A 17,033-nucleotide genomic window follows, 5' to 3' on the forward strand; every position below is an offset into this window, starting at 1 on the left:
CCAACAACAGCTATGAACAATCTGAACAATCACTATGCTTTCAAGTGAATTCACACAGGAAAATAAAACAAGAACACCATATCACTATTGGCAAACACTTTTCACAAAATTTCAGAGTATTAGCCATGTTAGCCTGTATCTGCAAAAAGAACAGGAGTACTTGTGGCACCTTAGAGGCTAACAATTTTATTTGAGCATAAGCTTTTGTGGGCTATAGCCCACTTCAGATGTAGTGGAAAATACAATAGGAAGATATATATACACACAATGAAACAATGGGTTTTACACACAACATGAAACAATGGGTGTTACCATACACACTATAAGGAGAGTGATCAGTTAAGGTGAGCTATTATCCGCAGGAGAAAAAAAAAAACTGTTTGTAGTGGTAATGAAAATGGCCCATTTCCAGCAATTACCACTACAAACAGTTGTTTGTCTCTCCTGCGGATAATAGCTCACCTTAACTGATCACTCTCCTTATAGTGTGTATGGTAACACCCATTGTTTCATGGTGTGTGTGTGTGTGTGTGTGTGTGTGTGTGTGTGTGTGTGTGTGTCTATATATCTTCCTATTATATAATCTTCCTACTGTATTTTCCACTACATGCATCTGATGAAGTGGGCTGTAGCCCACAAAAACTTATGCTCAAATAAAATTGTTAGTCTCTAAGATGCCACAAGTCCTCCTGTCCTTTTCACAAAGTGATCACTCTATCTAACCTCACAGTCTTGTTATTAAAGGAAACCTACACAACAGTTTTGAAAGATGAGCCTGGGAACTTAATTCATAACTGCTAGACACCAAAAATCAATGGCTCATTACAACAATTTGTAACCTACTAACCCTCCTTTGTCCTATGACAGCACTGGAGTTAATTGTCCACTTCACTTTAACTGGTCTCCTGAAACATATGTTAATCTTTTATACTTAACAGCCTGTCACACCTTGTATTTAGCTATGATACTCTGATTACTTTTTCCAGACCTGAAGAAGAGCTCTGTGCAGCTCTTAAGTGTCTCTCTCTCTCTCTCATACCCCAACAGAAGTTGGTTCTGTAAAAGATATTACCTCACCCAGCTCGGCTCTCTCATACTACCACTCTTTCAATCAGGAGCACTCATGCTGGAGTGTCTTTGATTTAAGTGAGGGGGATTTACTAGCAGGATGGTCTCTTAGAAAACCCCTTAACTTACTAGCCATCTAGACATGCTGTAAGGCCTGTCTTTTTCCTTCAACATTTGGGAAATAAATGGGTTGAAGACTGGAGAGACAGCATCACCATCAGAGGCCCAAGTTCATCAAGGTACTTAAGCACCTGCCAAATTACCTTGCTCAGAGTGTCCTTGTTTCATCTGTTAGGAAAAGTAGTAGTTAGGCCAACATGAGCTGTTCCATCATATGATATTGCACACTTAAAAATATTGCAATGTAAAATTGCCTAGTGCAGGAAGTGAACACTGGATTCCAATCCTGCAGAGGCTTGTGTGTGTTTTAAATTTACACACCCAAGTAGTCCCACTGAAGTCAAAGGGGACTACTGCTTTTTGTAGAGTTAAGCACATGCATATGTCTTCAAGATTTAGGCCTTACTGATATTTTCAGACTGAAAATGAAATAATTAGGAAATAACTATTACTAAGGGCATGACAAATGTGGAGCAAGCAAAACTGATTTGCTTGCAAGGAATTAGGTAACATCACTTTATAAGTATTCATACTGTGCTAATTCTGGCTATTGTACATGACAATATTTATTAAAATTAGAATGTTTAAAGTGATAATTACACAAATTTCCAGGAGGTTCATTGCTAAGAAAATACTTTTAGTGACAGTCTTGTTTACTTATTCACCTGCTTTTGTGAAGTCAAAATTACATTGTCCAGTTGGGATTGCTCCTCCCCCCCCCCCCCCCCAAGATAAAGCATCTCCATGTTCATATTCAGCTGCTATATGCTTAACTAGTTTGTTTTCTGTGCTACTAGTGATTATAGAGCAGGTGGAAACAATCCAGTAGAGGCATTCCCAATGAGTCATGGGAGATAAAATACACAATGAAAACTGTTGTGTACCCACAGGAAGACAGTGTATTTAAGTGTATTTCTTAGATGAGAGTCATTTGAATAAATTGGAAGATATTAAAGGGCATAGGGGAGATGTTTCAACAGATCTAATTACAGATAGCCTCAAATGTGTTAGTGGTATTCTATAAGGCTGTATATTTTGACACAACCAAGTGAATTTTCAAGGAAATAAAAATTTCAAATTCATGCTGATAATTTCGTTCACATTTCATGGGATCTATTCAACTCTATGTGCTTCTGAGGCAGCATACAAAACCTATCAATGAACCACAATGGTCAAGGAGAGAATTTCTCCATGTGCAGGAGCAATGTAGAACCACTTTAAGTGCATCTTCCCTTGAAAGTTCTGCTATGGTGGAGATTTTCTGGGAAAGGGCAGGCAAGTAGTCATAGCTCTTGGTGCAAAGGAGATTCTGGGCTGCAGCACAGCCCATAAACAGCTCAGGAAAGGCTATTGTCTTATGTCAAGGCTGTTTCATTCCCCTCAGCAGCCCATATTTCAGGTGATGCAAAGGTGACTGCCACCTTTTCTCCTCCTTCTCTGAACTGCAGCCTCTGTAGGTCAGATCTTAGGAGACACAAGAAAACTAGCCCCTTATTTTTTAAACAATTAGCACCTGATCTACCCTCTTACAAGTACACCTGACAGCAACACATGTTAACTAAAACAAGAACTCAGACTCATACCTGCTGATTACAAGACCCTATGAAAAACATTCTTCATATTAGATATTATATTTATTCCACATATTACATGCATAAATAAATACAGCTTGTGGGTGGTGGGGGGGAGGGGGAAAAAATCAATAAAACTGAAGCTTACCCACGGGTGCAGAGTGTGAGGAGTGAAGTTTAAGACTGCAGCAATCAGCATGTAGTTCATTGGATTTGTCTTTACTAAAAACTGACTTGGCATCATTTTCACTCTCAGTGTCTTCTGGAGAAAGATTATCCAGTTCAACTACCACAGTTGACATTGCAAAATAATCTCAGTTAAAGCTCTAAATTTAAAATAATTTATACCTCCCCCCCCCCCAAAAAAAACCCAAATTCAACTTTCTTGAAGTTGCAAGTTTAACAATTTGAAAAGAAAAATGTTTTCAATGTTTCTAGAAATCCTATTATAAAAATAAAAATCCACTTTTCAAAAACTGAGACCTACTATATCCAGTAAGTTGTGTGCCAGCTCTGAAATATTTTCTGAGTTATTTATCTCTCGAGAGGATAAAAAGTTATTCCTTTAAGAAGTTCCCCTTTATTTAGAGTGACAGCAGAATTATGGCATTTCTGTGTAGCTGCTACAGAAATAAACAGGATAAGTGGAGACATCTGTATGTCTGCTAAGAACTGGTCTCAACTTTGTTTTAACAGCTCTAATTCACATTTCATTATACATTGGTCCAGCTGGGAGGGGCTAATCACTACCAATGAAAACAAGTATATTTCACATGGCAGCTCATCAGCTGGGAGCTGGCAGTTGAAATGTGGAAGTTAGTTATGCCACAATGATGTTCCTTGGGTTACAATACTCAGTCCTTTGTCCAAGTGTTTTCAGCAAGATAACTGTGTACAAAGGCAAAGTCATTCTTTGAACAAAGTGAGAAATGTAGTCTTAATTCTAACATATAATATGTAGAGCAACAAATGTTAATCATTTAGCAGCTAGGCTATAAACTGGGATCCAACTGTAATATTAGGCGAATAAAATGTTTCACTATTTAAGGGAGCTAGATAAACTACATTTATCATTATATTTTCTCCTCCCTGCTTCTAAATAAACCTATAAAAAGCTCAGCACATCAGCTACAATCTGTTTTTGTTCTCCCTGCTTTACTCAACCTCTGTCCCACATTTTAGGTTCCAAATAAGTAGTAACAAGAGAGGCACCCACTGGTGATGGTGAGAAATTACACACTACACAGACATCTCAGTGACTTGTAATTGGGCATGATCGCTTTTAAAGGAGAAAGAGGGAGAAGGCTGCTTTGTCTCTGCATGATGGGACTGTACAGAACAGCAGCATGGATGACAGAGGGCTTGCTATTTCAGAGTTCCCAAAAGAACAATAAACAGAATGAAACAAATGATGAAGTATAGACTGTTTATTATGTAAATGATCAGTATCACTCAAGGTTTATGGTAAGATAAAGGGGCTATTGGGAACTGACATCTGTTAATTATGTATAATTTTTACTGGACATCCTTCTTGTTACTTTTGTTTCACAGATGAAAAGTGGAAGAAACCTTGTAAATCAAAAGAGAAGTGCAAAGAAACCCTGTACATCAATAGACATGCACAAGACTGGAAGTTAAGGATAATCTAGGCATGGCCCAATATCTAAACAAACACTTTGCCTCAGTCTTTAATGAGGACCTTAGGGATAATGGCAGGATGACAAATGGGAATGAGGATATGGAGGTAGATATTACCACATCTGAGGTAGAAGCCAAACTCTAACAGCTTAATGGGACTAAATTGGGGGGCCCAGATAATCTTCATCCAAGAATATTAAAGGAATTGGCACATGAAATTACAAGCCCATTAGCAAGAATTTTTAATGTATCTGTAAACTCAGGGGTTGTACCATATGACTAGAGAATTGCTAACATAGTTCCTACTTTTAAGAAAGGGAAAAAAGTGATCCAGGTAACTACAGTCCTGTCAGTTTGACATCTGTACTATGCAAAGTCTTAGAAAATTTTTTGAAGGAGAAAGTAGTTAAGGACATTGAGGTCAATGGTAATTGGGACAAAATACAACATGGTTTTACGAAAGGTAGATCATGCCAAACCAACCTGATCTCCTTCTTTGAGAAGGTAACAGATTTTTTTAGATAAAGGAAATGCAGTGGATCTAATTTACCTTGATTTCAGTAAGGCATTTGATATGGTTACACATGGGGAATTATTAAATTGGAAAAGATGGGGATCAATATGAACATTGAAAGGTGGATAAGGAACTGGTTAAAGGGGAGACTACAACGGGTCATACTGAAAGGTGAACTGTCAGGCTGGAGGGAGGTTACTAGTGGAGTTCCTCAGGGATCAGTTTTGGGACCAATCTTATTTAATTTTTTTATTACTGACCTTGGCACAAAAAGTGGGAGTGTGCTAATAAATTTTGCGGATGACACAAAGCTGGGAGGTATTGCCAATACAGAGAAGGACCGGGATATCATTCCGGAAGATCTGGATGACCTTGTAAACTGGAGTAATAGTAATAGGATGAAATTTAATAGTGAGAAGTGCAAGGTCATGCATTTAGGGATTAATGACAAGAATTTTTGTTATAAGCTGGGGACTCATCAGTTGGAAGTAACAGAGGAGGAGAAGGCGCTCGGAGTATTGGTTGATCACAGGATGACTATGAGCCGCCAATGTGATATGGCTGTGAAAAAAGCTAATGCGGTCTTGGGATGCATTAGGCGAGGTATTTCCAGTAGAGATAAGGAGGTGTTAGTACCATTATACAAGGCACTGGTGAGACCTCATCTGGAATACTGTGTGCAGTTCTGATCTCCCATGTTTAAGAAAGATGAATTCAAATTGGAACAGGTACAGAGAAGGGCTACTAGGATGATCCGAGGAATGGAAAACCCATCTTATGAAAGGAGATTCAAAGAGTCTGTTTAGCCTAACCAAAAGTAGGCTGAGGGGAGATATGATAGCTCTCTATAAATATATTAGAGGGATAAATACCAGGGAGGGAGAGGAAGAATTTAAGCTCAGTACCAATGGGGATACAAGAACTAATGGATGTAAACTGGCCATCAGGAAGTTTAGACTTGAAATTAGACGAAGGTTTCTAACCATCAGAGGAGTGAAGTTCTGGAACAGCTTTCCAAGGGGAGAAGTGGGGGCAAAAGACATATCTGGCTTCAAGACTAAGCTTGATAAGTTTATATGGGGGGGGGATGGTATGATGGGATAGCCTAATTTTGGCAATTAATTGATCTTTGACTATTAGTGGTAAATATGCCCAATGGCCTGTGATGGGGTGGGATCTGAGTTACTACAGAGAATTCTTTGCTAGGTGTCTGGCTGGTGAGTCTTGCCCACATGCTCAGGGTGCCCGCATGATTGCCATATTTAGGGTTGGGAAGGAATTTTCCTCCAGAGCAGATAATGCTGCCCACTTCTTAATTACAATGTCACCTGAAAGTGAGAATAGGCCTTCACAAGGCACTGTTGTAGCTGGCATCGCAAGATATTTATGTGCCAGGTGCGCTAAAGATTCGTAGGCCTCTTCATGCTTTGGCCATCGTTCCAGAGGACATGTTTCCATGCTGATGATACTCGTTAAAAAAATGTGTTAATGTCTGGGGGGAGGGATAACCCTCTTAACATTTCTCAGCAGCTCATCTTCCCATCCAAAAACCTGGTTTATCTGAAGGATTCAGGGCTCTAAGACCTTCACATAAGTGAGTTTACATTATAAATGCTATTACATTGCACTGTACATTGTTGTCAAAATTTTCCCCACTACTATTGTACAATATCTAACATAGAACCAAACCCTAGAGCATATTAAACTTTCAAAGGTCTGCAACTATTTAGTCACTTGCAAGACATTTCCTTTCAGGTAGAAAAATTCTCCTTTTGCATTTTTTTTTAAAAAGATCATTTTTACTGTTCTTCAGCATGCTAGAGAATACCAAATCTCCAGCTCACTGTTCTATTCTCTATATGCTATTTAATATCTGTTTGGACCCTAAAATACCAATTAACTTCCATAGAGATTCAGAAAGATGACAGCACATTGTAAAGGAATAGGTATTCTATTTTTAACCAGCAAATCTTTTATTCTATGGAACAGCACTTTCCTAATAATGTACAATAATCCATGTTTTCATTAATGGTAATTAAAGCACGGGCAGATCTAAGAGGCAGCAAATTCCAGTGGGGGTCCCCTGCTCTTAATGGAAAGAGAGGACTGTAAAGCTTAGCACTGCAACTTGTTGATCTTGCAGAGCTGAGCTAGCTAGGGAGCAGCTCAGCCCCCAGCCAACTCTATGAGCTCTTTTCTTCCTCTGTAGTCTTCCTCCTCTTTCAATACAGCCAACCCCAAGTGACCCAGAATCATAAGTAAAGCCCCACAAGTCATGAGATTTGGGTGTTTGAGTGTTTAGGGATCACAGTTTTAAGGTTCTCACTCATGATGGCAAGAAACTTTTAAAACCAGAATAAAAGAAAGAATGCTGAACTTCATATATTCACATGACTCCAAGAGTCAGGGCTTTAAAAAGAAAAAAAAAACAAAAAATACACTGAATATCATTCAAGTCTGCAGGGCCTGATGAAATTCATCCTAGGGTACTTAAGGAACTAGCTGAAGCAATTATCTTTGAGAATTCGTAAATGATGGGTGTGACGGGTTGGATCACAGAAACCCCCTTGGGAGCTGCCACCCGATGTGCCAAGACTACTTCTGCTTCTGTTTTCCCTGCCAGCTCAGGACTCCAGCACCCTGTCTTGCTGAGCCAGATACTCCTGTCTGGCCCCAGACACAGACCCAGGGTCTGAATCACTTGTCCCAAAGCTGCAAGTTTACCTGAAAACAGCTCGCAGTAGCGCGCTTGTCTTTAACACTCAGATGCCCAACTCCTAATGGGGTCTAAACCCAGATAAATCTGTTTTACCCTGTATAAAGCTTATGCAGGGCAAACTCATAAATTGTTCGCCCTCTATAACACTGATAGAGAGATATGCACAGTTGTTTGCTCCCCCAGGTATTAATACATACTCCGAGTAAATTACTAAATAAAAAGTGATTTTATTAAATACAGACAGTAGGATTTAAGTGGTTTAAAGTAGTAACAGACAGAACAAAGTAAGTCACCAAGCAAAATAAAATAAAATGCGCAAATCTATGCCTAATCAAACTAAATACAGATAATCTCACCCTCAGAGATGTTTCAGTAAGTTTTTCTCAGACTGGACACCTTCCAGGCCTGGGCACAATTCTTTCCCCTGGTACAGCTCTTGTTGCAGCTCAGGTGGTAGCTAGGGGATTCTTCATGATGGCTTCTCCCCCTCTGTTCTCTTCCCCCCCTTTATATATCTTTTGCATAAGGCGGGAACTCTTTGTCTCTCTGGGTTTCCACCCCCCCTCACTGGAAAAGCACCAGGTTAAAGATGGATTCCAGTTCAGGTGACATGATCACATGTCACTGTAAGACTTCATTACTCACTTGCCAGCACACACATATACAGGAAGACTCACAGGTAAATACAGCCATCTGCAGACAATGGGAGTCATCAAGATTCCAAACCATCATTAATGGTCCACACTTTACACAATTACAATAGGCCCTCAGAGTTACATTTTATATTTCTAGTTTTAGATACAAGAGTGGTACATTTATACAAATCAGATGATCATGCTCAGTAGATTATAAGCTTTGTAATGATACCTTACAAGAGACCTTTTGCATGAAGCATATCCCAGTTACTTACATTCACTTACCGTATTTTCTCTAAAACTATCTCAGTTACATTATATTGACTTATTATCAAGTTTTTATAAAACCATATAGACTGCACAACGTCACAATGGGTGAGATCCTAGAGGGCTGGAGATGGGTAAACATGGTACCTATCTTTGAAAAGGGGGAACAAATGGGACCCAGGGAATTAGACCAGTCAACCTAGTGTCGATACCTAAAAAGATACTGGAAAAAAAAAAATCATCATCCTCTCTCTCTCTCACACACACACACACCAAGGATGTAGCAGTTTCCAGAAATGTAGGCCAATGAAAAAGGCTTTTCACGTTTTCCATACTGCAGAAGTTATGTATCATGTTAAGGTTTTACTCCTTTCCCGAACTAATTAGCCAAAATTTAATTTGATATAAACATTGATTGCCACATGGAAATTGCAGTACAATCAGGCATGCATAAATGTCAGGTAAACTCAATAATTCTGCAAAATGCAGAGCACTCCCTTAGATGCTGATCACACTCCGACCCAGCTGATTCCAGTGAGAGTGGAAGGCACACATCACCCAAGAGGAATGCAGGATCTAGCTCCATTGAAGACAGATTCATATGGTCAGAGGTTGCACTAAGCCACATGGAATTTGTAATTCAACTTTAGTTGACAAAATAGACCGAGATATTACTTTGAAACAGCAAGTTTGGTTGAAAACTCCAAAATATTTACACTTTGTAAGCACAATTGGTGTTACTGTTTGTATACTGACTGAAGAGTCATCCATATAGGTTTAACCCCCCCCCCCCCCCACACACACACACACACACACAAAAATAGTAGATTTTCATTACCAAAAACAGCTAATTGCCTTCCATAAATTGCTCATAGGAAATACTGACTTTGCCTGCTGGCTAAACACAGGAACAAGTTAGAATTTAATTGCAACTATCTATCTTCTGTTAGTTTCAAGCTCTAAGTCAATAGAAAAAAAAAAATCAAGAAACTAAAATTAGTACAGCAATACTGAAGAATAAACCTGCCAACATCTTACTAGTTAGTACTAATTGGTAAGCCAGTTTAAATAAATTAACTGGCCTGAATTTTGAAATGAACTCAACTTTTCCAGAAGGATAGCCCCTACCTACCCTGCACTATGTAGCAGACCTAACTGAGAATTGCTCACCCATTTACCATGTTTGTTTGATACAAAAACATTCTTATTCAATCAAAACTTAAGCAATATTGGCCCACTTTGGGAACTACACGAATAAGTAACCAAGCACCACACTTAAGAATGCCATGCTCCCTCACAATCTAAGTTTAGCATCTGTAACAGGAAAAGAAGTTTAGGAAATTCCATTCATAGCAGGCAGATTTGACAAACCATATATTAATCTCAGGGCCATTTGATTTTTGTATTTCCTAGTTATGTAAATAGATTTTCCAAAAATAATTTATGGAAATCCAACCTGTAAACATGCTTCTATATATAGATGTCCAACTGCTATAATACACACAATGAAATCACCTAGAGCAGCCTGAATTAAGTATAATAGAAATGTTACTTATATCACCCAGATAGTCATTTTATGCAAATTTTGGCTTAAAATTACATCAGAGACAATTTCCTCCCCACCAACACACACTCCCCCCCCCACACACACACCCAAAAAAAACCCTCCCCAACCTCTATAATTTTCAAGTATTACACAAGTATTATCTTTTAGCATAAAATATTATTTGGTTGTTCATAAGAATGAGGCTTAGCTCCAAACAATCAGCTGTTAGTGATAAAAAGTGACAGCACCACATGTTGATTTTATTGGGAAGAAATGTAACATTGCATTGGAAGGTTTTCCAAAGGCAAAAGGAGTATTTTGATCTTAACCATATTAAGGCTGTTACAGTGCCTTAGGAGTTTACACTTTATATTGGTTGGTGAAATCTAAGGGTAGAACTCAACCAGTTTGGGGGTTGTGCCCTGTTTCCTAACAGTATGCCTGAAGTTGGTACCCATGCTCTTGAGCTACTGCAGGACAGCTTGACTGTGGTTTCATTAGTGTTTTGTCTTGTCTTCACTAGGAAAAAAGTGAGTTCTAGCATGTGTTAGCTAATACAAGTAACAAGAGGTAAAACCCAAGTGTTGACAGGTCATCTTGTAGTTTTCACATGTCAGCAGGTCAAGTTAAGATTAGACTCCCCCTAGAGTTTATTTTGACCTATTAAAACTTATGAACACTACAAATTGCCTTGCTTGACTAGATTTTTCACCTCATGTTTATTACTATTTATCAAGTCAGAAAGAACCTTTTATGTAGTAAAAAGACATAGCCCCTCTTATCAGTAGAAGAGATCAAAATATGGTGATTCTCTAGCTATATTTTGGCCCATGGGGATCATTTTATGACCTCCATCACCATGGCATCTATTAAGCACATTTAACCTCACACCAGGCATGTGGGATGGTTCCACTTTAGAGATGGGGAAGCAACAGAGAAGGATTAAGTGATGTGTCCAGTGTAACTCAGGAAATCTGTGGCAGAGCCAGGAATTGACAGAAAGTCTCCTTAGTCCCAGACTACAAGACATTTCTTCTGCATTATTTCCCAGATTGAAGGGCTTCTGCACATCTGAGAAAAAAGTAACATTTGTATTGTACACAGTAATAAGTGCCCCCATAAAAACTCCTCTTAAATTATCTGAGAGCTAAAATTGAAAAGTAATTGATGGAATTTTTCTGGAGATAACTAGAGTCTTTTTCTGGAGTCAATACTTAGACTACCATAATGAAAATGAATACATTCAGGTTAAAAAATTACCTTCATCTCTAGGTCAGCAGTATATGTACCCCTAGTAAATCCAGATGTGTAAACATAAATGTAAGTGTCAGGGGAGAAAAATGAAGCCTGGAAATTTCTTGGAACAAAAAACACATTGAGTTTAGGGAGAGAGAAAAATGTGCCATATTCAGATCTCAGTTACACCAGTGTCAATTTACTAAAGCCAACAGTGTTCCGATATAACTGACCTCTGAATCTGGTCCTCTGACTCCAGCAAGATACTCAATCAATAGCAATCCATGTGCAGTAAACACTCTAAGACTAGTCAACAATTTTTAATTCTTGTGAGCACTCAGGTTTGATTTAATTCATATTACTGTATCATAGTTCTAAAGGTTTATACACCAAGCCAGAGAACTTTCATAGAAGATTCATGACAAACTGTATGAGCTCTAGGTACTAAGAACCTGAATTTCTAGTTACCAGTTGGATTTATGCAAACTTAAAAAGAGTTAGAGGATAAAACAATTTCCAATTTTCCACTGAAGCCATTCCCCAAAAGTACAGGAACAGTGAGTTACTGTGAGCACCGATAATTCTAATATCTTGTTGCTGAATCGCACTAGTTGCTAAGTATTATAGATTGCCATTGCCAACCACACTTCGAAACTTCAAGTTATCTTCTCAATGATACCCATCCATGGATATTTTCCTAGAATTCTAATGTCTGGTTCTCTGTTTGAGAGACAGTTAATTTAAAACATTGGTTAAATCTTTTAAGCCAAAATGCAGCATTGCAGATGGGAACTCCCCTCGATCCTGCCTATTCCATACAAAACTAGTTGGTGGAAGTAAGTTGCCTCAGCAGCGCTATCCTCTGGCCTCAGACTCCACAGAGGACTCGATGTAGGGTTGGAGATTCATGATGACAAAAGGAGAAGGACAGTTAGAGGAAGGGAATGTGTGTTATCTATCCCCCAGCATCCTGGGGAAAAAGTTGGCAGAAATTTAAATCAGTGGTTCCTAGACTTTTTACTAAAGTGACCAACTAGCTGCATTTTGTCTTTTATTACAATCATGCACCACACACACACCCTCCACCTGGCACTGCAACATGCATCCCAGCCTGGTGCGGAGGGGAGGCCCCAAGGTGTGGGCTGCTGGGACATAAGCCAGCCCTGCACTGATGCCGTAGTGGTGGCTCCCATCCCATGGGGCTGGGCCTGTCTGCCCATTCTAGCATACAGGTGAGGAGAGATGGCCTGAATGTCATTGCAACCTGGTGCAGGGAGTAGCAGAGTTTCTCAGGCTTGGCCTGGCTGCCCCTACATCAATGATAGAAGAGTGACAAGGCCCAACCTGAATAGTGCCGTGACCTTATGGGCCATGTTACAATGCGCAGAGTGAGGAGCTGCCTTTTGGAGACAGAATCAGGCATGCTGGAACTACAGGTGTGGCAGCATCCCTTGGCTTGAAGTAATAATAGCAACTGCTTGCATGGCTGTCACCACATACAGAGTTTACAGTTTCGTTCAATAGCTTTCAGCACCCCCACTATAAAAATATGTTTGTCTCCCTGGACAGGAGCCACCACTGCATGGTGACCTCGTTTTGTAACCCCTCCTGAAACCTTCCCTCTGCATCAGGCCAGAAGTGTATGCATACATAGGCCAGAGCCCAGCAATGGGTTAATCCTGTTTGGGTTTTGTGTGTGGGTGCTGGCTGGTGTTGGTGGCTTGTAATATGAAGTCAAACTAAATGATCTGGTGGTATCTTCTACCCTTAAACTCTATGACCCATCTAGAACCTTCCTGCAAGTCACTGGTGGTTTGAGACCCACTGAGTTAAGAAAACCTGAGACTATATTATGCATCCTACTTCCCCCTTGAAGGGGTGTTCCAGGGTCAGTGGCAGCACAGGTCTTCTGCATGGTTGACCTTCCTACTGATATGCTGGTTTGGGGAGATATTGGCCAAAACCCACTTCCCAGAAAGGCCAAACTCACTTAGGCTTGGTCTACACTAAACCCCCAAATCGAAGTAAGGTACGCAACTTCAGCTACGTGAATAACGTAGCTGAAGTCGACGTACCTTAGTTCGAACTTACCGCGGTCCACACCCAGCAGGCAGGCTCCCCCGTCGACTCCGCGTACTCCTCACGGCGAGCAGGATTACCGGAGTTGACGGGGAGCACTTCTGAGTTCGATTTATCGCGTCCAGACAAGACGCGATAAATCGAACCCAGAAGTTCGATTGCCTGCCGCCAAACCAGCACGGTAAGTATAGACAAGCCCTTAGTCTTCCCATTTGGAATGGTTTGGAGAAACATTGGATGATCCCCTCAAGGAATTTTTCTCCCCCCAGGGTCCTTCCAACAGGAAGATATCACATGGGTCTATGACAGTATTATTTACATTACTACAGGGGTGGCCAGCCTGAGAAGGAGCTAGAATTTACCAATGTACATTGCCAAAGAGCCACAGTAATAGGTCAGCAGCTCCACAACAGCTCTGCACACCCCACCCCACCTCCCAGCACTTCCTGATCAGCTGTTTCACAGTGTGCAGGAGGCTCGGGTGGAGGGAGAGGGAGGAGGAGGAGCAAAGGCACGGCAGGCTCAGGGGAGGGGGCAGGAAGGGGTGAAGTGGGGGCAGGGCCTCTGGCAGAGCCAGAGGTTGAGCAATGAGCACCCCAAGCACATTGGAAAGTTGGCGCCTGTAGCTCCGGCCCCGGAGTCAGTGCCTATACAAGGAGCTGCATATTTACTTCTGAAGAGCCGCATGTGGCTCTGGAGCCACATATTGGCCACCCGTGCATTACGTAGGAGTCTTGCCATTAGTAGCAGCACAGCTTAGTACAGAGTATTATAGCCTTTATATACATATAAACACCATTGTTACAACTATCCCATTCTACCAAGCTCACATAACAAGGGATTTCCTTATCCCAGTCCCTATCCTGCCATCCTGGTTTACTGATTTAGAATTTGTATGGGCCAACACAGACTGGCTTCAATTTCAGTATTACCTATGATCAATTCATTGCACAGCTTCAAGTACCCTTAACAGCATTTCAAATATTTGTATGCTAGTGAGCACTTATTTATTTAAAGGTATACAAATGGTAAAAGAGGGCATTTATCCATATGTTTGAGGGGTCTTTGACATAGCTTAAAAATATACACATCACATCTAATACTACACATGCAACTGTGCAATTTAATAAAGGCCACCATCAGGAAGCCAGCCAACTAAAACAATTAAACTTGCCTCTACCAGTTGCCAATACAACTTACCCCTATTACACTTTGCAAAGTTTAATACGTACCACCAATAAGTTTCTCACAGAGAATTATGTCCTGCCACCACACCACACACACACACACACACACACACACACAGAGCATCCCGATTTGAACTGGTTTCTGAATAACCAGACTTTACCCTGTAACCTTTAAGGATAACATGCAAGCATGCAGAACGTTCCCACAATATTGAGTGAGCAGAGTCTTTGAGTACAAGTTTTTTTGGTTGGTTCATGAATTGGATATTAACTGAAAGGATTAATCGAAATTAGACAGTAGGTGTCTGACTTGCTTCATGATCAGATATGCATGTTGCTAAGTGGAAAGAGAACTAGAGTAATGAGAAAGCAACTGTTCTGAGGGTAGCTAACTGTTCTTTATACTTTGCAGCTTTATCTCGTACTAACAGCAAGGCTGAGAGGATATCCATCCATAGCCTTTTGGGCAAGAGAAAGAGAAAAACTAATTGTTCAGCTCAACTCAGGCTATCGTGGGCTATAGTACCACCCACACATAGAACAGAGTTATAGTCAAAAGTAAATGTCAAAGTAGTTTCCCCTAATATATTTTACAAAGACATTCCTGTGATGTTTCTACAATGCTCAGGGTGTGGGACAAGTTATTTTCTTTACTTATTTTTCTGTTGAATGGGTAAATTTATTTTTATGCCACTAATTTTTCTCCCTCTTCTTATAATCCTTAAAGTGTTTTTAGTTCATCATAGGGGCAACAGAATATGTGCAAAACCAAATGACACCAGAGATTGTGCAACAAGAGTTTAAAATTAATGTTCAGTTTTTAGGAAAAAATCTGATACCTTATTTAACTGTAGGTGACATCACTAAACAAAGGAAACGTACATTGACTCATGAAGGGGAAAGAATGCAGGAGAAAGAATTTCTATACTTCCAAATAGATAGTGGTGTGAAAAAAATATTTGCTTTCTAGTATAAATCTGTCAGCCAGCATTATATGATCACATATTATAATAAAACAAGAGGGCAGAGTTAAAATTACAATGGGAAACAGTTGTAAATTTCCCAAATTTTGCAGATAGAGTTTTAAGTTTAGCCTTCAACTAATGTTTATTTAATAGACATACATTCAATCTCTGGCACACAGAATACATAAACATAGGTCTATTTTCATACCTATAACCAATAGAATTAGTCTTTTTTGTGCTATAGATAATACTCAAGTGGATCAAGTATGTCTTCAAGATAAAGATATAAATCATGCAAATTTATTAAAGAGATTAACCTTGACAAGATTTACACCATATTGAAGCTTTCATGGTGAGAAATTTCCAAATAAGGAAAGCCCATTTTTAGTACTAGATAGATACACAGGATTGCATGAATTTCATTTTTCAAACAAATCATTTTAGGACTAAATAAATTCCCAACTAAAGAGAGCACAGATCACTAGTTAAATGAAAACTGAAGTCAGATTTCTTTCAGAATTGCCTAACAATTTAGAGACTACAATTTTGAAACCAATGTATTTAATTGAACTAAATTTTCAGAATGCTTTCTTCTGTAGACAACTGAGCATTTTTCCTTTCCTTTTCATGTTATTTCACATTCTATTAGAAGAAGAGCAGTTGCCCTCTTGTGAAAAACATTATAGGTACTTAAACGGCACCCGTTACTATAGTATCCAAGTATCTTTAATGTACTTATTCTCACAGCGCCACTGGAAAAGTACCATTACACCGATTTTACAGATGGGGAACTGAGGCAGAGAGGCTAAGGGTAAAATTTTGAGAAGTGCCTAAGTCAGTTTGGCACTTAGTCCCATTTTTAGAAATGCCTCAGACACTCAGGAACCCAAGTCACTTTTGAAAATGTTGTTAGAACTGAGTTGTGCACAGGACCCATGAGTTGGAGCAGGGAATTGAATCCCATACCACTAGCTCCTCCTTCCTCTCTAGCTATCACATACATTATGATAGCAGCTACTGCGAGAAGGTGCATAGAGTGGGAAGGTACAGAAGAAAGGCACTTTGCAAGGGGTGGGGTTTCAAAAGCCCCAAAATCAATTACCAGATTTTCAGAACTATTCAGCACATTAGGTGTTGAGCTCTTTATTATTTATAGAACCATAAGTGTCACAAGAAGAGCCAAATTCTTTTGAATATCAAACATAAACAGCAAGGCTAAAGGGTAAATCTATATGGAATATCAAACACCACTTTTGCCAAACATCAATTTAACAAGACATTGGTTGTCACCATCTAACTTCCCCCTTTGTTGTACTCCTGTACCTCTACTTTATCTACTGTACTTTTATTTGCTACCCAAGATCCATAAACCTGGAAATCCTGGACGCCCCATCATCTCAGGCATTGGCACCCTAACATCAGGCTTGTCTGGTTATGTGGACTCTCTCCTCAGACCCTACGCTACCAGCACTCCCAGCTATCTTCGAG

General features: G+C 39.8%; 1 protein-coding gene across 5 annotated transcripts in view; it reads right to left on the reverse strand.

Moving 5' to 3' along the window:
* The window catches only part of ANO3 (anoctamin 3), a 390,311-nt gene that overhangs the window by 360,349 nt on the left and 12,929 nt on the right, over nucleotides 1-17,033 (reverse strand). For 4 of the 5 annotated variants that reach the window (XM_065592540.1, XM_042855401.2, XM_042855403.2 and 1 more), the window contains exon 1: nucleotides 2,908-3,433. The exons of the other annotated variant lie outside the window; for it this stretch is intronic. In XM_065592540.1, the coding sequence (XP_065448612.1) occupies nucleotides 2,908-3,061 (154 nt within the window). In that variant the 5' untranslated portion in view covers nucleotides 3,062-3,433. Of the gene's footprint in view, nucleotides 1-2,907; nucleotides 3,434-17,033 lie in introns of those variants that run through there. 5 annotated transcript variants of the gene reach the window in all.

Source organism: Chrysemys picta, chromosome 4 (genome assembly GCF_011386835.1).
Source record: "Chrysemys picta bellii isolate R12L10 chromosome 4, ASM1138683v2, whole genome shotgun sequence".
NCBI lineage: Eukaryota > Metazoa > Chordata > Testudines > Emydidae > Chrysemys > Chrysemys picta.